Source organism: Rhea pennata, chromosome 2, assembly GCF_028389875.1.
Source record: "Rhea pennata isolate bPtePen1 chromosome 2, bPtePen1.pri, whole genome shotgun sequence".
NCBI classification, from domain to species: domain Eukaryota; kingdom Metazoa; phylum Chordata; class Aves; order Rheiformes; family Rheidae; genus Rhea; species Rhea pennata.
In genome coordinates this window covers 127881829-127903357 of record NC_084664.1, presented here as the reverse complement: position 1 = coordinate 127903357, position 21529 = coordinate 127881829, and the positions used below count along the sequence as shown (strand labels likewise).

The window sequence follows — 21529 nt, the reverse complement described above, 5'->3', positions numbered from 1 at the left end:
CTCCAGTTAAATAAACTATAGTAGATAAGCACCACATAAAAGCAATAGTGTGAGAGCTGTATTTCTACCCAAATAAAAAATACGATACTGAGGAAACATAATCATAGTTCAAATGAAACAGTGTGTCTTTTGTTTCATCTGTGGTTTACCAGATGCCTTACCTGATTCAACAAACTGCTCAGCAGGCTCAGTGGTCTCCTCAGATTCTGGTGATGTTGGCTGTGCTGGGACAGATCTTTCTTTAAGGCCTGCATTTTTCAGTTACAAAGTTAACTTCAGGGTTTTTTGTTTTGATTCAATTATATATTAAGAAAGAGACAATCTTGTTTCAATTATTTCAATAACAAAGGAAAAAATAATTGACATTAAACACTTCAAAAGGTATCCAAACAATAAATCATTACTACAGGGCCATCCTGATAAAATGCATATAAAGACTAAGGTATAGTCAGATAGTACAGTCAGATACATATTTTAAAGACCTAAAAAAAATATAATGAGAAAAACTATATAGAAATTTAAGCAGCTGTGTCTAGTTCAAAGTAACTAAACAAATTACTATGCTGCTCTCAGGGTCTGTTCAGTATTTATAAGAAAAGTATACAGGGAGTTTTTGGAGTTTGTTTTTTTTTTTTTTTTTTTTTTTAATCACCATTCTTCCCTTTGGGGAAAACAGTGCTTCATATGCCTATATGCAAATAATTTTATATATGCTTTTATGAATAACTGACTTGAACTTTATAAGGTACTGGTCATTATGATAGATTATCAGACCTTCCAAGATTTAAATAGGAATTTGTAAAGAAATCCTTAGATCTAACTTTGTCTTCAAAATCAAGTAATCTCAGTCTCTCATTTCTTTTAACTCTTGAGTTAGTACAGAAGAAAAGTAGGACTGATGGAATTCTGCCACCAAGATGCTTACTATTTATACCACTAAGACTTTATGGAGCAAAACATGACAAAAAGCAAGCAATGACAACAATGATCAACATCAAGGTAAGAGATAAAGGTAATTTACATCTTACTCAGATAAATATCTGTCCAAGATTAAGCTGGTCATTAATTTACTGCCCTAGTTTCAGAAAGCATAGTGAAAAGCTTGAGAGATTATGCCATAGCCTAAGATATCACATCCTCAGAAAAGTTTATTGATGCTAACCTAATCCTCCTTTCAGTCATCCTTTAAGAAGGATTCAAGATTTAAACAAGATAGGTTCTGGCTGGATATAAAGAAAAAGTTTTTCCCTGTGAGCACACTCATCAGCAGAACAGGCTGTCCACAGAGGTTGTGTAGTCTCCATACTTAGAGGTTTTCAAGATCTGACTAGACAAAGCCCAGAGTACCCTGGTCTTATCTCTGATTTGTCTCTGCTTTGAGCAGGATGTTGGACAAAGACCTCTTGAAGTCACTTCCAGACCAAATTCTCCTGAGATCCTATGATGGTTTTCCTACATTCAACTTTAAATATGAGTTGTGAGGTCAATTAAGCTAAAGATGCTTTCCTAAATAAACAAACAGCACTCCTTTTCAGGAAGAGAGAAAAAAGAAAAACAGAACAGTTTTTGACAGTAGTATGCAAAGAAATGAATTGAATTATAATGATTTAAGAAGAAGAGGCTACACTATGAGTACTATTCTGCTGCCAAGACTCTTGTAAAAAGTACTGTAAGTGAAACAGCATAAGTATTGTATTTCAAGGCACTAAAGTTTAAAAAGTATATATTATTAAGTCCCTGCTGGAGTCAGATATATCTTAGTACAAATATGACTGGTGTGCCTCAAAGCAACTTTCTGTAAACTATAGAGATTTTATTATTTTATGAACTGTGACAAGCACATATATTTATTCCACTATCCTACACATGTAACGTGAACAGGAGAAAAATAAATTAATCCTAATTTTACTTTTTGTATTATCTAAACTACCTTAAAAAAGTATTTTTAAAAAGTATCATAACTAAGAGCCCACTACTATAGAGTCAAGATCAGAAGCTAGAGGAAAAAAAAGACAAATCTACACCTTTCTTCTTTGCCAATCTTCTCCTTTCTCATTAAAAGAATACTCAAAAATATATTGGGCAAAACTTGCATTTACCTTTTGCTGCTGTAATACTAATGACTAAAAGAGTGAGAAGTTACTTCATTCCATAATCAGCTTTAAATACAGAATTTGGGAGAAAAAAAAAGCTAATAATTATTAGCCACATTCTCTGACTTCAGAATCTGGAAGAGTAGAAATAGCCACACTACTTTCACACATCCAATTACTACCTTATAATATACACGTCTTTAATATACACAACCGAGCCCATAACCTCTTGATAACCCTCATCTCCATTTTAAGACAACCACATCCTCTGCTTCACGAACAATAAATTTATTCAAAGCATTTCAAAAGATATTCAGTCCTTCACAACAAGCAAGCACTTACAGTGCATAAAAGAAGTGACGAGCAAATGCTTGTTTACCTTGCACATTTCTTACTTTTGCTTTGGTATTTTATAGGCCAGCTATCAAATCTGTGTTTCTCGCTGTTTCCTATTCAAACCTGCTATGTCACGTGTTTTTTGCAAGATAATCTTTCATCTGATATGGAAATATAGCTACACTCAGTTTTTACTTTTTGTGCATTTTTTGAGTTTAGTTGGTAACTTGCCATGTTAAACTGAATGACAAGAATATTTTACAGAGATATGTAGCAGCACAACAAATCTCTGGGGCAAAAATCTCATTTTATTATGTGCCTATTTGTATAGCTTACAGTGCAGCTCAAAAGAAATGTTCTTTGAAAAAGGAACTATTTTAGAACCAGACAGACTTTGCGTCATATACATGAATATACAGTAATTAGAAATTTATTCCAAATTTCACTCCCCAAACAGTTACAATTTCTGCCGCATTAGGGAACAAAAAAAGTGACATAAACTATATCCCTTTACCACCACCCTTGAGAAGAACTACGATTTTAGTGTTCCTCTATCAAATGAGTATCTCAATACCAAAGAGAGCAAAGATGAATAAATATATCTTTATCATCATTGAAACTTAGAAATAAAACTCATAACACAAGGGCATTTATCAAATATAATTCCTGAAGGCAACAAATTTTTATATTGTTTTTAAACAAAAGGCTCCTTCAACATTATAATGTTCATAAAACACATCTTTTCCCCTTCTTCCCACATATATAAATGTTTGGAAAGTAGTTCAATACATCAATTCTTTCAATTATCAGAGCAAGAATCTTAAGGTACTGTTACTGCTTGCTACTGCTTTTATTTATTTTTAAAAAGTTTCCTCTTAAGAAATCAGATTGTATCTTACCCTGCTACACATCTTTTAAACTTAGGGATCAAAGCATCTTAGAGACACGTGTATCAGCATACATGCATTGTCAACAGTTTTATACAGAAAATTAAGGCAGAACCAAGAACAGCACATAGGAATCAACCTTCAGGATTTTTTCTTATCATCACCCACATGCATACACTCTAGGTCTACTTCACTGTTTTATTTTCTTTAAAAAAATATGCAATATTACATAAAAATCTCCAACTGTCATCACAAATTTTATTCTGAATCTTCTGTAATTTTATTGGGCAATTAATGTTTCAACAAAATAAGCAACATTATTTGTCCAGTAAAATTAGAAAATATTCCTTTCTTCAATAAACAAGAAAACAAGTATAGATTCAATAACATCCTGAAGGATAAATCCTTCTGAAGAAATGTTTTGTAACATTTCTTATTTACATTTCTTATTTATTCTAATTAAACTGCTGGATAAATCACTCCTCATTGCTAAAAATATAGATGATAATAATAGCAAATTAACATAGGGCTTTTCTTTCAGAAGTGTCATGTATTTGAAAAGTGTTGTTTGAAGAAAATAATCTTAATAGCTGTTCTCTAATCAAGTTCAATTAGAATACAGTAATAAAAGAACACCACTCTTCTTTAAATATGAATGAAACACAACATTATCCACTAATGATGCAACAGTATAATTTTTATAAGTATTAACCAGAAGCTTAGGGTGGAAGATGGCTATAACGAAAAAGCAATTCTGAAAAATCTGACTCTGATTTTGAACAGTTGAATTATTTGGAAAACCCAGCCACAGTAAACTGAAGAGTTAATGAAGTTCAGATCAAAAGATAACAAAGAAAAAAAAGGGGCAGAATATACTGTCAAAGGGTCCATAAAAATGGTGTAGTAGCACTTTGGCTGAGTATACACTGAAGTCACAGAGCTAAATGCAATACTACATAGACACTCAAACCAACTTAAAATAGTTTTATCAGTCTACTTAGGGCAACAAAGTTTAGCAGAGAGTAATTTACACTTCCTTTCTATCATCCTATGACAATATGTTCCATTAATACCTTTTTTTCTTGGGAAAAACATATGTCAGATTTTCACTGTACGTGTCCAGCTAATCCTCGTTTGCTTTTAAACTTGTACTTGATACACACCAAGAAAATAGCATTTTCATACAAAGAAAAGAAAGTTTTCAGATTTAGATTGAGAGTGTGCTTAGAAGTAACTGGCATTAATCTGATATTTGTTTTCAATACACATACAGTTAGCCAAGATACATTAACATATATACATATTTGACTTTCACAGCAGACATTTTCCTTTTTTTTTTTTTTTTAACAATGCCAGTATATGTGTAGCAATTTTCAAAAAGCAATTATATTATTATATGTAACCTTTGTTCACACTTATCATTTCTACAAAACATGATCTTCTTATTGCTATATTTACCATATTCCTATAAATACACTGAATTTCTCATCCTTCAGTTCTCTTCCTACTTAGCACAATGGGAACTCTGTTTATTTCTTTTCTTTCTTGTCTTCCTTTGCTGAGCTTTCAGAAATTTTGGATGGGTTTTTAGCTATTTTTTTTGTTTCTTTGTCTTTTCCCACCTGAGTAGCACCATCCTTTTCACTGGCTGATTTTCTGGTAGTCTCCTTGGATTTTACATTTTTGTCTAGGCCTTTTTCCTTTTCCTTTCCTTTGTCTCTTTTAATCTTGTCAGAATCTTTCTTTAATTTATCCATCTCAACAATTTTCTTCTCCTTTCGATCAGCAGCATCTTTTCCTTTTCTGGCTTTCTTTTTTTCTTCCTCATCTTTGATTTCATCCTTCTTGGATTCCTGCTTCTCCTTTACTTTCTTGACTGGTTCTTTGGCTTCTTTTACTTTTTAGTTTTTCATTTTAAAAAGAGGGAAATGTTCAATAAGAGAACCATTTTTACATCGGATAATATGTTTTATGAGCAACTATCTGCAAGCTTTGATCATCTTGCTTAATGTTTGTTAAATATCAGTTTAAATGTGTTTAACTACTTAAGCTGTAAATAATTAATTGTATCAGCTTCGACTTTTAGCAATATCTCACATCATGCAGTCATCCAATAACCTTAGCTTACTGTAACTGCATCTGAATAAAGCACTGAACTACCAAAAGACATGCCTCTATTATCTTACTGTTAACTTACTTCTTCAGAATGCTAACAACAGTTTATCTATGAGCATGAAAACCACAACACTTTTTGAATCTTTGATAATAGTATGACCATTGTAGGGTCTAGAAACATCAAGAACATATCCAAAAGAAAATTTATTCACAATTTTTTCAATTTACTAGAACAACAAATGAAAGTGCTGTAATAACCCAAACGTACACTACAATATTTTACAGATATTGTTATCTCAGATTAGGCTGAATGTTGAAATGTATTTTTATACATATTTTAAAAAATACAAAAACACAAATATAATATACTTAAGAATAAAGAAATAATATCCTTGTGAATTAAATCAACTGCAAAAATGTTGTTGTTTAATTTGGTTTAATAATTTTCAATGAAATCAAAGTAACAATGATAAAACAATACTTCTATCTTTGCTTTTCAATCTACGGTGCTATTATTTTTTTTTTACCTACGTATTGTCTCTCTTGTACTTATTTTCTCTATTTAATTTATATTATTCATTTGGCTGTGATGCAGTATAATACACCAACAGAACAAGTCAGAACAGCATTCTTAAAATTTAAAAGCTGTTATTCACTTTAACTTTGCTCACTATTGAAAAATATTGTCACCGTACCAGCAATACTCCCCAGAATAGTCTTGAAATATAAAATACAGTAACTGTTTGTATTCAGACAAATGCTCTTTCGAGACCAACTGGAGTCAGTTTAGGTAAAGAGCATTAAAGTGACATTTCTCAACAACTGCTGCTAACAGCTGTGCAATGTTTCTATGAAATTAACAATTCAACTCTACAGTTCAAACAGTTAAAAATCACAATTTATTTTATTTTTTACATAAAGCATTTGGAAAATATATCACAACAGTTCTTCACTCGTGTATCAAACATCTTTGAAAAATAAACCAAAGCACAAGAATGAATGGTTAAATGACATTTATTAAATTCTTAGAAACACACAATTTTCCCTAAGTCATATCAAGCACAATGCAGAACAAAAGGTAAAAATTGCAAATTGCATGCAAAGATGCTACGAAAAATTTAGATGGACATGAGAGCTTTCCCCAGCAGATGTATTTTCTCTCTAATGTGATTTCCTATTACAAACAAAAAAAGTATTTTTCACATACTGCTAGGGAAAAAAAAAAACCACAGAGTAGTCTAAGTGTGTTTAATGTAACAAATAGACTGCATTCTTTACATAGTAACATGGTGTGCAGAGATAACTGAGCACGTTTTAAAAGTCAAGACGTATCAAAGGTGCTGTTCATCTGGGAGTAGAATGCTTTGCTTGGACTAATTACTTCTTAGTCTGTTTGTTACACTAAATGCCTGTTGTTTTCATAGCCATTTAATTACAAACTGGATTAATTCTTATATTCATACATGTTTATAAATTATATATACATTTATAAGATATATAAATAGAACATATGTATTACATGTTTCTTCTAATAATTTTATATTTAAATGTAACTATACTATAACCACTATTCCAGCTGATTTCTTTGGTAGGCATTGTGCCAGTTCTCTCTCAAATACATCAACTTAAACTTTTATACAATTTTATACATATTAAATAAACACTAACTCAAATAAAGAGATCTTCAAGTATATGCAATAAATTGGTCTCAAACTATCTTGCTTTAAGCTTGGAAAAATAAAGATAACCAACCCTACAAATAATATTACTTGTGTGAAGAATTCCTGAACTTTACCTATTTTTTTTTCACGTAAGAATGAAATTGTTGAAACTATTAAAGCGTAGACTTAAGCAGAAATTAAGGTACTCAAGTCTGACTACAAGAAAATAATAGTATTATGAATTCATGAAAGATAACTAAAAAGATTAGGCACTGAGCAAATCCTGAGTATGCATCAAATTTCTCTTTCTTTTTTTTTTTTTCCACACAGAATAAGAAGTAAACATTAAATACTTATAAGCCAGAAAAGACAATTGCTGTAAAAATGTTTGCTTGCACAAATTAAAAAAAGAATCTCCAGTTAGGAAAGCACTCATGTTGCCATTAAATTATAATCAGTAACAAAAAAAATCTGAAAAATGGATGGGATAATAGTTTGCTGCACTGTCGGACATAATTAGCCAACACAGGTAATATTAGTAAATATTATTATAACCTTATTTGCCACAAACATGCATTTCAGACATATCTGCTAAGGTTCACTGACAAAAAGAATATTAAAATACCTTTGACTTTAGTTTTTTTCTTGGCTACCCCTCCTGGCTCCTCACCTGATATGTTGTAAAATGGAAATAGGTTATGAATATACTTGTGATGTTCAACAATGATGTATGATATACATTTTCATATATACACACACAGACACATATATGAGATATAACATTTTCAGATCTGCCATTAAAAAAATATCTTTATATACCACAATGCACTGCTAAGGAGAGATACCAAATGTTTGCTCATTAAGAACATAGTACCTTCAATAGCAAAACCAAGACAGGTACTAAGATGCAAGGCTAAATAACCCAAGTAAAGCATCATACTTGCTTGCACACTATTTGAGATGCTTATGAAACTTTTTAGAACTAGCTTAGTTCTCTCCACACAGCATGGTGCCATGCAGTTATAACCACTATCCTAGCTGATTTCTTTAGTAGGTATTGCATCAGTTTGATGTCAAACCCATCAACTTATATTTCTATATAATTTTTTATATACTTAATAAATACATTAAATAAGAGAGCTTCAAGTGCCTACATATTGTAGATAGCATAAAGTGATTTTTTCCTCACAATGAATTACAATCTATATTTTATAAAACTAATTAGAATAAAATTCATAATTAAGAAGGAAGTCTCAGAATGTAGAGAGCAAAGGAGGGGAGAGTACTTCCTTTAGGCCACAACACTAAATAGATATTTAGTTTTACTTTATTTTCATTTCTAGTTCTAGCAGTTTGAATACTATATTCAATAAAAAACAAGTATTTTGTAAAAGGTATTGCTCATATCCCCAAAAGAAGCTGCAATTTCATTTCAATCAAAATGCTTACTGTTTTACTTAAGACTTCTATATAAAATAAGCCTTACTCTACAGATAAAGCCAGGTACTGCAAGATGCTGACTGCCTTCTTTCCCCTTTTAACTAACAGAAACTGAGGTCATTCAACAACTTGTGGAAGGTAAAAGTCTTCCCCAAAATATGAACGATAATTAGCCTAATCCTTCTAATACCATAAAGAGACGGGATTATCATTATCATGCTGCCATAATTTTTAAGATCTAAATCCTCTAGACACAACTATCTTAGTCACAAAAATCAGATGGCTCACTACAGGAAAACTGCCCAAAAAAGTTAGTATAAGCTACGCTAAATATACTAATTCATATATCACTCCGGTAAACAAAAGGAGATATTCACATGTTCCAACATTAAGCTTCTGATCCAGACATACCAGGCTTCTACATTAGACATCTGTATCTCGAGTTCATATTCCCAGAGAACAATATACAACTACCTGGACTGTCTCAGTACATCTCAACAATTATTCTTTAAAAATCCACATTAACAAATAATACATTTAATTGTACCTGTTAAAAATGTCACTGTAATCAAGCTACATTTAATTTCTATCTCATATGTTTTCATACATATGGTATTATTGCCAAAATTTTTCTAAAATGGGTTGCCCAGGTTAAAGAAAAAGAAAATTAAATCGATTTCCCTACAAACTCTGTCTTGGATATGAAAGTCTTCTTGAGCTCCTGCTGCACAGATTATCATAACTGATGAGATACAGAGTTTCTAGCTTGACCAAAAACATAGTTTTTCAACCTTATTGCTTCTAGGCAATAAGTGTGTGTAACTATGATTAAATAAATCACCTATTCATATAAAAGGAAGAATAGAACCCAACTTTCTGTCATATTACACTTCAATGCATTAACAAAGAGTAAAATTCAGAGAGCTAATCTGAACAAAGCCATATTTAAATTTGTTCCCAGCTCTCTCCTTTTTCATAGTAAAATAAAATACTACTGGATATTTTAAGATAAGATCTAAAGACCATGTCTTGACTGGAAAAGCAAAAATTTTTATAGAATTCTGCACATAAAAATTGCCAAACAGATATTTGAAGTAATGTTTAAATAAAAAAAAAAAAAAAAAAAAAAAAAAACCTATTTTGAAAGGCAGATTACAAAATACCTTGATCATAAATTATTGCTGTTCCACTTGCTAATAAATATTCAGACAAGCTGTAATTAATTTAAATCTACTTTTTATACAATGAATAGCATTAAGTCTCTCAGTAACTTATCAATACTTATTATATTTTAATGTAAAATGAACAGATTCATTTACTGTTAAAATGTCTAGAATAAAATATTTCAAAATCTTAATTATGTAATAACCACAAGACTATCCATTATAATATGTCTGGACTTGATCCCTAAGATGACTACAATATAGGAAAACGAATCCCAACCAGCCTGAAGGAAAAGGTAGGTGTAAAAAACCTTAGCTTTTCCAAAATAACAACATTCTGGGTTATACGATCTATGAGAACGTAGCACTTTAGTAAACTCATTGGCAAAAATCTAGGCTCTTAGAGCCCTTTCAGCATATAAGCCACTGGGTAGAATTTTATGACTCTCACAGCTGAACTCATAGACCCTCATTCTGAGTTACAACTCAAGTGCCTTAAGACGTTTTTGATCTAGTTTTAAGTTCCTACTTTTTTTTTCACTTGGTTACATCTTAAAATTAAGTCCTGTAGTAGCAATGCTAAAAAAAAGTTTAGAAGTGCATATAGAACAATGTCAGACATATGAATGCTATTTGAGCCAGTATATTAAAAATAGACATCAAGTTAATATATTCAGATATTTTCCTAACATTTTTCAAAGATCTACTTTCAAAAGCTACACAAAACCCACAATATTCATATCAAAATGGTTTTCTTTATGCAGTGCTTAATTGTAGAAAACTTAGGAAATATCTTGACTTGACTGATGCTTTCAAAGCTAAAATATTACAAAGCTGTCCAATTCTGCAACAAAATCCAGTTGTTTCCTTCATTTCCCCCCCCTAAAAATATTCTAAAACATCCACAAAAAGAACCCATAAGAGATCATAGCTTTAGAATTTCAGCATTAGAACAAAAAATATATGAATACTATTTTTATCAGAAAAATAACCACTGCAAAACAAAAATAGATAGCACAAAGCACTTAAAATCTTTTTAAGGACACTATTTCGAAGATGTTGACAGTTTGTATTCATGTACTTTTTTATACTAAGAAACCTGAAGTCGTTTCTTGAATAAACAAGTTTTATGTTCTTCATTTAGTAATACTAGACACTTTTCTTTACTACATTTACCATTCAAAGTTAGTAAAAGGCTTTGACACATGAACAAATTTCTTCTTTCTTATCAATTTCACCACATCTACCTGCCTAAGCCTTTTTAACTTGCAACATCATGTAGTAAATGTAAGTTAATTTAAGGTGGCTTCTGCACTTACACGTGAAAAGGAAGAAGCTACTTCACAATTACTGCAGAAAAAGCATACAGTCAAAGTTAGCACAAAGCAGCTGACAGATTGCAGCATGCTACCCTTCAGCAGTTTGTGCTTTATAGCCTGGATAATAGAACAGAAAGTGTCAAGCTTTATATTTTAGAGCGTGTGTTCAGACTGTTGTCATAACTCACAAGACCCCATCAAATGTAAGACTAGTGCAATGATTTTCATGCTGTTACACCAGCAAGCTTTTCCCAAGCTATTAATCTTTACTTTTTGTACACACAACCTCTCTCATCACACAGAAAAATACCAAAAGATGTTAAAATTGAGGAACGAAGAAATCAAATACAAATCTGTAAGCAGAAGCTGGTGTCAACCTGCTTTCCCTCTCCTCCTCTCCTTTATCTTCTCCAGAAAAACTGCAAGGCAGAAAAATCTGGGATTCTTTCTCTGTGCACCTGCACATAATTATACTACTGCTTTATATTTATAATATTCTACATTGGGTATACAAGGTCTGCTAAGCAAAATAACTTGCTCACAGAAGGCTACAAGCCACTTACCTTAACATTAATTCTTTCTATCTATTACCTGTATACAAGTTGCCAGGTATAGCAAGCCTGCAATCCTCCCAAATGCAAGAGAGTTTTGTCATTCACACAGCCTGGCATAAAAAATTGCAAAAAACACTCTTGATCTATTCTCAGTAATTTGCTTTAAAATATCTTACTTATTTAACTGCATAATTTTCTTTTAAATACCTTCCTTATGTAACTAGAACTTTAGAAGAAAAATCTGAATTGGAGACAGGATCAGCTGAGACAAAGCATTTTTTAAAAGATAGGTGGTTAATTTTTTAAACCAAGGCCTTTGAATTGAGATAAATTGAACAGCTTGCTTCAAATTTTATGAAAGACAGAAACATTTGGTGAGAATTGATGCTGACAGAAAGGAGACTCTTTGCTCAGTTAACTTCTGAATAGCAGAGAACAGCGTTACAGTTGGTTTAGGGGGGTCAGTTTTTTTGAAAGACGGCAGAAAGCATTTTCATTTCTGAAGTCACGGACATACGTTGCATCTTGTACGAGAAGACATAAGAATCCAATAAGCAAGTCTTTTGTCTTGGTTAGCCTCATCTTGAAGATGTCATCCTAACCGATCATAAGATAGACAGTAATTAATGGATTTCATACTGCTGTGACATAATTATGACAGCTGTTCAACTGATGGCAACTGAATGGGGAAAATAGTACAGACATGTCCAAAATGCCTAAACCATATGCACCAACTTTATCCTGCCCTTCAATACTAATTAAATCAGGCTTAAAATATGTTTTTGATTTTGCTATCTGATCATTAACTCTTATGAACTGAAATGAAATTTCTCCTAACACTTCAATGCATTCTTCCTCTACCCCTCCATCCAACAGTAACCTGCACAAACAATTGTCATAAAAACTTAATTTCTTCTAAGGTCAGTCACTGGAGATGCATTAATAATACAGAACTAATATAAAATGAAACCTACAAATGACAACACTCTTTGAAACAAATTTCAAGAGTGAGAGATTGAACAAACTCTCAAAAAGCAAAAGCTTTTTGAGAAAAATGTACTTACAAAAAGTACTTGCATTAATAATTTCAACATTTTTCTGTTTATTCTGTTCAGTTCTAAGTTGTTGTATGAGTATTGATTTTCATGTAAAACCCTCTTACTATCAAACTAAATATTGTTGAAGGTGGTCACAGAAAGCTGGGGTTCAAACCTTCCATAAGTTCTCAGCCATTTCAGATCTATGCATATAAAAGTTTTTGTCCTACACATTGCTTACATTAGTATCACAACAAAGCAAGCAAAAGCTTATGCTACAAATGTTAATGCAGTATTTATTTAGAAGGCTCTTGGCTTCTGCTCAAGACTGGTAGTTAAAATATCAAACATTTACCAACACTGGAAAAGAGCAGAGCAAAGCATCTCACATACTTCCAAAAAAACTGGCCACACTGGAAGACTACAACTTTTTTTTCAAGCCATAGACATTTACTTCTGCACCTCTTTAAAATTTAATTTAAATCACCTGTAAGGAATATGAAGGTAACTAATGAGAGCTCTGTGTTCATATAAATTATTAAAAAAAAAAAAAAAAAAGGAAAGAAAGAAAAAGAAAATTTATCTATAACAACTAGTAAATTCCAATCATTTAAACATCACATCTTCCTCATAGAAAACTTGGAACAAGCATTAGAAGTTTTTAACTACTTTAAGGACTCATACCAAAAAATTATAGACAGAAAGCAGCAACTTTGCCTTTTAAAATCATTTTAATTCTCATCAACTTTGAGGTTGTCTGGACTTCTGTAAAAACTGTTTTTCAGTGTCTTTTATATCACTGATAGAAGCAACAATTCAGATTAAAACTTTAGATTTCAATTGTGCCAACTAACTTCAAATACATTTTGTAGGGACTTGGAAAGAACGATTGCATTGTACTTCATTTCTTTGCTTATTCGCATACTTAGCTTAACCTTTCTGCTGTTAAATTGCTTTTTTGGAAAGCTTCCATGCTGATATAACTGAAGATTCATCTGAATCTTAATACTGCCCTTACTAGCCAAATCCTTCCTGCCATTGTAACAATTAACATAATTAAAGACATAAAAATAAATAAATAAATAAAACTATTTTGCTCTAAACAAGAAAGGCAGGAGTGTCAACAAGGAAGAGCTGTCAAACTCCTCACCATTGATGGGGATTTATCTTTCAACAGGAAAAATAATAGGCAAGAGCGAACACTTCTGAGAAAAAAATTACATTCTGGAAAAGGGTGGGACAGGAAGAAGAGGAGGGGAAAAAAGAGAGTGGAAAGGAAAAAAGGAAAATAGGAAAAAAGAAATGGGAAGAAAAAAGAAAAAAAGAAAAAAATTGCTTTTTTTCCGTAGGTCTCAAATACTTTGCTAGTTTCTTCCACTTCCTAAGAAACAAGAAACTTCTCAATTATATTCCATAAACCTAAGACATTTTTTCAATATATATTTTTTTCTTTACCTTATGCCTCATATCTCCTCCACTAAGAAATATGCAAGTTATGTGCTATTAACTTTATCGTATCGTAACTGTTATTTAGTTGAAAGAAAATGTGACTGATGCTGTGGCTCAAATGTAGATCTTATGAAGCAACATTTCTGCTACGCATATACCGTAACTTTTTTTTTTTTTTTTTTTTTTTAAACACAATTGGGTAGAACCATCTTGTATTTGAATTAATTTTTTTGAACATGCAGGTTAAATTCCTTTAAAATTGCCATGCCAAAGCAGGTAAAAAAATATTTAATTTTAAACAGGTTAAACTCTCAGCCTGCATCCAATAGCATTAAAACTTGAGTATAAGTCTTATATGAGAAACAGATACAAATCTAAGCAAAATTAGCAGGCATTCTTACAAACGATTTTGTATAATTTTAAATAATAAACTGTTTGAGTACAGTATTCATGTATTAAAATGACAGCTCAGAGCTTTTGGGACACAAAATAAATTGAAGAACACAATTATAAACTACCTTTTCTATGCCAGTAACTTAATGATAGCAGACAAAATACACAAAATATTTTTGGAACTACTGTTCCAAAATAGTTTTACAGAAAAACAATTAAACTTTGAAAAACTGCATCAAGTTTTTGAATTTAGCAAGAAAAGGACAACATTAAATTCTAATTTCTAATTATCTTTAATATTCAGCATTACAAAGAAATACATAATCACAGCTTCTCACTTTCATAAAAGGCCCATCTTAAAAATTGAAACAAAATCAAGACAGCCCTTGTGGTGTGATTTCTATATAAAAAGATATGACTGAAAACTTATTTTGAAAACAGACAAGTCAGTGGGAATAAACCGTATAATGACATACTATCTTCTGAATACAACAAATGTTGGCTAACTTTAAAATAATATTTTGTAAAATTTTCAAGCACTTTTCAGTGAAGTGCTTTTACTTGAACTGTTAAAAAGTATCTATCTGAGAAATCACTGAATCACAAAATAAGTTATTTATTAAAATTATATAGCATAGAATTATTGTTATCATGTCTATGATTAAGGATTAACATATAAATATATATTTACATAATGCAGTCATGCCAGAACACTTTACAATCAAGGTGGTTACAAAATGCTTTAGTTAATGTTTGCTAGAAACACAAATGTTATATTGTTAACAGTAGCGGTCATTACACTTAGTTTTGCAAGTTTTGTGCACAAAACGCACAAATTGAAGCAAAAATATACAGAAACCAACTACACAACTGAAAATGCACTTTTTATTCTACATATTTACACAACAGTGTAGTATCTGTCTTCCTGTCACAAAAATGGAAGAGTCACTGAAAGACTTTCAACTAGTGAAACTACATTACATGGCTGATTTTAGCTCAATGTTTAAAGCATTCATTTAGGAGTTCCCCCTCAACACCATAGATTCCTGTCACATTAAGACTGATGACTTCATGGACATTTTTGAAAGCCAATCAAATTAGTCTCTCGGTCATTGGTTCTGTAAATCCAAAATAACGCAAGTCTTTTTTCCCTGAACCCCTTCATTCTGTGACGTACCATCAACATCATCTGCAGCTTCGCTCTCTTCTTCTTCTAGTATTTCAAAAGGAGTCAATACATCATAGAGAAATGAGAGAAAGCCATAAAACCAATCAGAGCTTTCCTCTGCTAAAATATTAAGGACTTCCTCAAGGGAATCAATATTTTCATTACTGTCATCTTTGGTCAGGCCTACACAAGAATAGAGGAAAGAGAAAAAGAAAAAAAAGGACAGCAGTTAGGTGGAAAGAGAAAACTGTAAAAGGAGGATCTTTGAAAGACATCTCACGTCACAGACAGCAGTCTTTACAGGAAAGCTAATTAAGGAATAGAAAGATGTTAAAAAAAAGTTTCATTCTGCAAAGTACAGACTATAATTTGGACAATAAACATGCACAATATTCTGCAATATTTTAAAGAAGCCAGTATTGGTTTCTCTTTTATTCTTTCTAATCCTAAAACAATTTCATTTATATTCAGTTATCTTCTTGTGATATTTACTGATTAAAAAGCTGTTTTAAGTAAGACTTCTACTACTTAAAATTATCCAATTCGACTCTTTTTTTTTAAAAAAAGAAAAAAAATCTTATTACAATTTGAGAGCTTGTAATTAACAGCCAAGAATAACATTTAAAAGGAAACCGTTCTTAAACAAAACATGGCACAGACATAGTATTAATGGTAACATGTCTTTTATCATGCAGAATTTTGATTTTGCTTAGAAGTGAGGACTCTGCTGCATTTTTGTTTAGTTGATTTTTGGGGGGTTGCTTGCTTGTTTGTTTTTTTTTTTAACATGCTTACCAGTCATCATTTCTATGATATACGTTCTATATGATGCACTTGATGCTCAGGAGTTAATTCCAAAGTTGAGGATATAGAGAAGAATAGATAAAAATCAACAAGTATCCAGTATCAGGAGAGATTAAAATTTATTTTTATTATCTTCACGTATAGTTACATAGAAAATCTTAAACAGAGATGCCTGAAGTAGAGATAGTCAGAACAGCGAAGAAAAAGCATATCACATCAAAACTCTTTTGAGACCAGGACGTAGAATCTGGGCTAAGAGACACACTGATCTCACTGTTGTTTAAAATACAAACAAGCCATTGTAAATGATATCTTTTTGGGTAGTAAAATCCACAATTTTACAGTCATTACTAAATAACTAACATTTCAACTTTTCCATTCTGTGCAAAGAACAACAGAATGATCAAGCAATGAAAAATAAGTTTTAAAGGGGAAGAGGGAAGAATTTCCCCCACTTCTAACCAGAACAAACCTGTGTTTATATTGGAAGAAGCAAGAAACTGGGCTAAGGGTGAAAACAGGTTGTTGAGACAAAAAAAATAATAATAAATAAATAAAATAAAATAAAGTGAACATGTTGCACATGCAGACTACAAAACAGTGTTAGGTGCAGGTTAATGAAACATTCAAGATAGGAGTCTACAGTAGAGACACTTAACACATTTCAACACATTTTTCTTACAGCACATAGTGAAAGTATCAATGATAACTCTGAGGAAACTTCCAAGTCCATGATGTTCCACATCCTTGTACCTGGATGTCCAGAACCTCTACTTGAGTGACCAGCCATTCTCTTTAATTTTTCACTGGATAGCCCAAAGGTTTAAAAATGACAGACTGAATCCAGGAGGCAATCAAGGTATTTTAAATATCCCTCTCCAACTTCTTCCATGGCTTAGTTCTATAAAAATTAAATTTTATAGACTTAACTTTTTGCAGGGTCGAGAATCATCATTGTAACTGCTTTACAAACTTTGGACCAAAAAAGATGCAAAGACAGAAACCAAAATAACTATATTTACTGAAGAATGAAATCTGAATTTTAGAATGAAAAAAAAAATGAATCTAAGAGAAAGCTCAAAGAGTTATAAAAACAGAATTATAAATATTATTGTAATTCTCTTCTATCAGAACTTGTCTTTAAAAAGAGAATATATTCACATAGTCTTTAGATAGCATTTCTGTAAACAAGTGAAGAAGCATATAGAGGCTTCTATCCCCATACTAACTGAAGAACTGGACTCTTGGGCAGTATTTCTATAAAATGTAACATGGAATATAACAGTATAAACAGCATATTTTCTTTGCAAAGGTTAAGACACCAAAGAGAACTATGGAAAAGTGGAAGATATGTCTTACAAGAAAAAACACACCTTCCTAACACTTCTTTACAAAGACTATCTAAGATGAATCTTATGCATTTTAAATCTAAAAGAAGTTTTAGCCTTAGCAACAGAAAGCTAAAGTAACACATATTGTTTTATAAATTCATCTGACTTTTTTAGAAACAACTAAAATAAATAAATAAAGCATGAATAAACACTCTACATTTTTGTCTTCAATCAGGACAGCAAACTTCTGTCAGACTGGTTAGGCACTGCCCACATTTTTCTTCACCATCACCCAGAAGAACTGCTTTTCAAAGTCAAATGCATGTACTAGTAACCGTACACAAGCCTGATAAGAAGCACCTAAAATTATCTGCTGACATGGAATGTTCCATGAAATGGAACTGCCTCAGCACGCTGCCATGTTATTCCAAATCAGTAACTTAAAGGAAATAATTTGCTTTATTTCAAGAGATGTCTAAAAATTGCCACTTGTCTCAAACACAGATCTAAGGAACCACAATCTTTATCTATACAAGTGTTACTGCAATCATAGTGGGGCACGTTATCTTATAACTAATCAAAAAAAGAAAAAGGCCTTTCTTCTCTTGCAAACACCTCTTAAGAGAATGAGCTTATGTGAGCCTTTAATACCTGAAGACGCTACGGCTGAATATGAAAAAAATGGAAAATAAATATCCTGCACAGCTGAGCTGTTCAAAATCATTCTTTTAACCTCTACTATAGCATCACAGATTTTCTGAATGAGTAACCTTTATCGGATTCTTTGCAAACATCTTTTTCTGCTATAGCTGAGCTGGAAAGAAAAAAAGAAATTGCTGGTTTATGGAGTTAGGATTCTACTGTTGACTTCCTTTTGAATGTTCACTGAACTTTTTTTTTTTCAATTTTTATTAGAAAAGACGAGAGTGTAAAAATACCTCCAAGGATTCTACTGCAACAGACATTGGTGCTTACTCTGTGTTTTTTGAAATCCTAGCAAAGCTATTGCTTCTCTGTCCTTTCCTTTAGGTAAAGGGCGTACAGATATTTGACATTCGACATTCCCACTGCCTAGAGAATTTAACTTTTTTGAAGTCTGAAAGACATCTTTATCTTTTCTAGTTCAGAGAATAATTTCTTTCAAAGAACAATCAAAATGAGGTAGAAAGAAAGTGGGAAAGGGAACAACTGGTAACAGAAGCCTTTGGAGGAACAGACAAGATACAAGGAACAGATCAAGATACCTCTGTTCAGGTAGTAAAGAGTTCAGTAAACACTGGCACAAGAAGAGCTCTTACTAACTCGGTCTTCCACCAACTGGAATGAGAATGTCAATTCAGCAGCGAGAGTAAAAAATGAAAGAAACAAGAAGTAAATGCAAAATCTTCCTTCTGTTAAAGGGGAGCAGGAGTGCAGAAAAGGAAAAGCAGGATGAGAAGCAGCCTAAATTTTCTACCACTGATAATTTTGTTCAAAAGATAATTTGTCAATGTATAATCAACTCAATGAAAACAATAAATAAAATAAAGAAATAAAAGCAATACAAACACGGTGGCCTAAATTCTCACATATATCCATGAAACAAAATATCTGTGAGACAACTCTATACTAGCTTCAATACATTTTTACCATAACACTTGTAGGTATTGCTGACATAAGGAATACATATGCATTCTCATAATGGATAATTAGGAAAAAAATGATATAAAACTAATTCAATAGGGCTCAGACTTGGCTGACTAGCTGGGTTATTTTCTTTGCCTTTTTTTTTTCTTTTTTTGGTGGGGTGTGGAGGAAGGAGCAGTTCTTCACAAACGCTTATTTCAAAATCACACAAATGCATAAAGAGAACTTAAACATCAAATCTCCTCTGATTCCAGCAAATAAAAAGAATATACTCTATAATATCTGACACAATAAATAAATAAATTCATTAAATTTTAAATCCTTCTATTCCAAGTTATTAGCTACTATAACAACTTTCAAAATAAAATACAAATTTGTGTTGGTAGATGCATTTCTCATAATGAACTTCAGAATACATTTATTATTAAAATACAAATCAAATATTTAAATTCTTAATGAAAAACAAAGCTTATGCAAGAGGACATTAAACCACTGTAGATGCCAAAGATTTTAAATCTACATTGGTTTAATAATAGTAAAGAAGGGGAAAGAATGAAGCATATAACTTACTAGCATTAATACCAAAAAGTAGTATTGCTTTTTAAGTCTATCTTTAATTAGCAGAGAAACCACTTGTTGTTATGTAGTCTCAATCAGAGAAACATCCCAGCAAATAAGAGGTCTTAAAACATAGGATAGATACTAACAAAAATTCCATAAATGAAAAATACAAAGGAGTCATGCATTCAATTATTCAAAAAGTTATCCTCATGCAGCTGAATATAGGCTTACTACAATATATGTTTGTTTTTATTAATTTCAAAGACTTAATTTTGGAAACAACTTCAAGAGAGACTCTTTTAATTTCTGTATATTTAAAATAATTACACTATTCATTAAAAAACTGTGGACATTTATCGATGTCTTTCTTAAATTGACCTTTTCCCTTATGTTCCTCATATATTCAAGAAAATATTTTTGAATTTAAGTGAGAAAAAAAGTCACATTTATAAGCAACTTTTCAAAAATAAAAAACAACTTTTGATCTGTGACCTTTTAATGTCAAGTTTGAAGTATCAGGCTTAATACACGATAAGACAAGCTTATAATAGAAATACTATCATGTACTGGTGGAATCACCAGGTATATCATGTTCCGTAAAACAGAGATATAACAAAGCAGCAGCATGTTTCTGGCTACCAACTTGGCTATCTGAATGAGACTAATATGAACCACAACAGAGTATGATATCCACTTTCCACATACTACACAATTATTTGGGAGAAATAGACTGAAAGATTAGAATCATAACTACACAAAATATTATCTTATTCAAGATTTATCTTTAGTGCCCAATTTGTAACTCTGAAGTCATTCAGAGCACTGAAGATTCCCTGGATTGCCTCTCACATTCACATCACTGGAAATTGGTTGAATAAGTTCAAGGTTTTTATTAGGGGTTTTTGTTAACCATGAAGGGACTAAATAAATAACCCTCCCCCCTCAAAAGACTTGCTCATTTCCACAAATATAAATGGACAAAAATAAACTGACAATAAACTGATTTTTAAGGAGTAAAAGTCTTAAATAGTATGTAATAATGTCCTAATTTACTGTGGATAATTTCTACCAGTTTGAGACATTCCATTCTGCCCTCAGCTCAAGCCATCTACTATGTTGGGAGTTTGTTTTGTTTTTACTTACTAGATTTGTGTGCTCACATTAGGTTTACATTTGAAAAAAATCAATTAAAGAAAAATAAACTTTCTAACATCAGTTATGCAGGAAGTATCTGTCCAAAGCCTGATCACTTCACCATGAACTTGATGATAGTGCTTTACTGTTAGAAGATGCAGGTAGAACGGTACTCTTATGAATATGCCTACTGTTTAGATTTCTCTCTGAAGAACCCTTGTGAGCAGAAAGACATATTCTGTAATAATACAAGGAAGAATATGTCTAAGACCAGCTTTTCAGTGTCAAAGAAGAAAAATCCATGATATATAGGATTTCTGAAGGGCAGAGAAATTGAATAAAGCTGTCAAGAATTCAGAATAGAGGGAATATACAATATAAAAATGCTTAAAAAATATAGTTACATAAGAAGAAATACCCGTTAGAACACATGTTAAAGTGGGCCTGGCCTGACCTGT

The 21529-nt window shown here is 31.7% G+C and overlaps 1 protein-coding gene across 1 annotated transcript in view; it reads right to left on the bottom strand.

Annotated features, from left to right (window-relative positions):
• ASPH (aspartate beta-hydroxylase) overlaps window positions 1–21529 on the bottom strand; it is a 115481-nt gene that overhangs the window by 72699 nt on the left and 21253 nt on the right. Inside the window, exon 4 of the mRNA XM_062570331.1 lies at window positions 162–248. Within this exon, the coding sequence (XP_062426315.1) occupies window positions 162–248 (87 nt within the window). The remainder of the gene's footprint in view (window positions 1–161; window positions 249–21529) is intronic.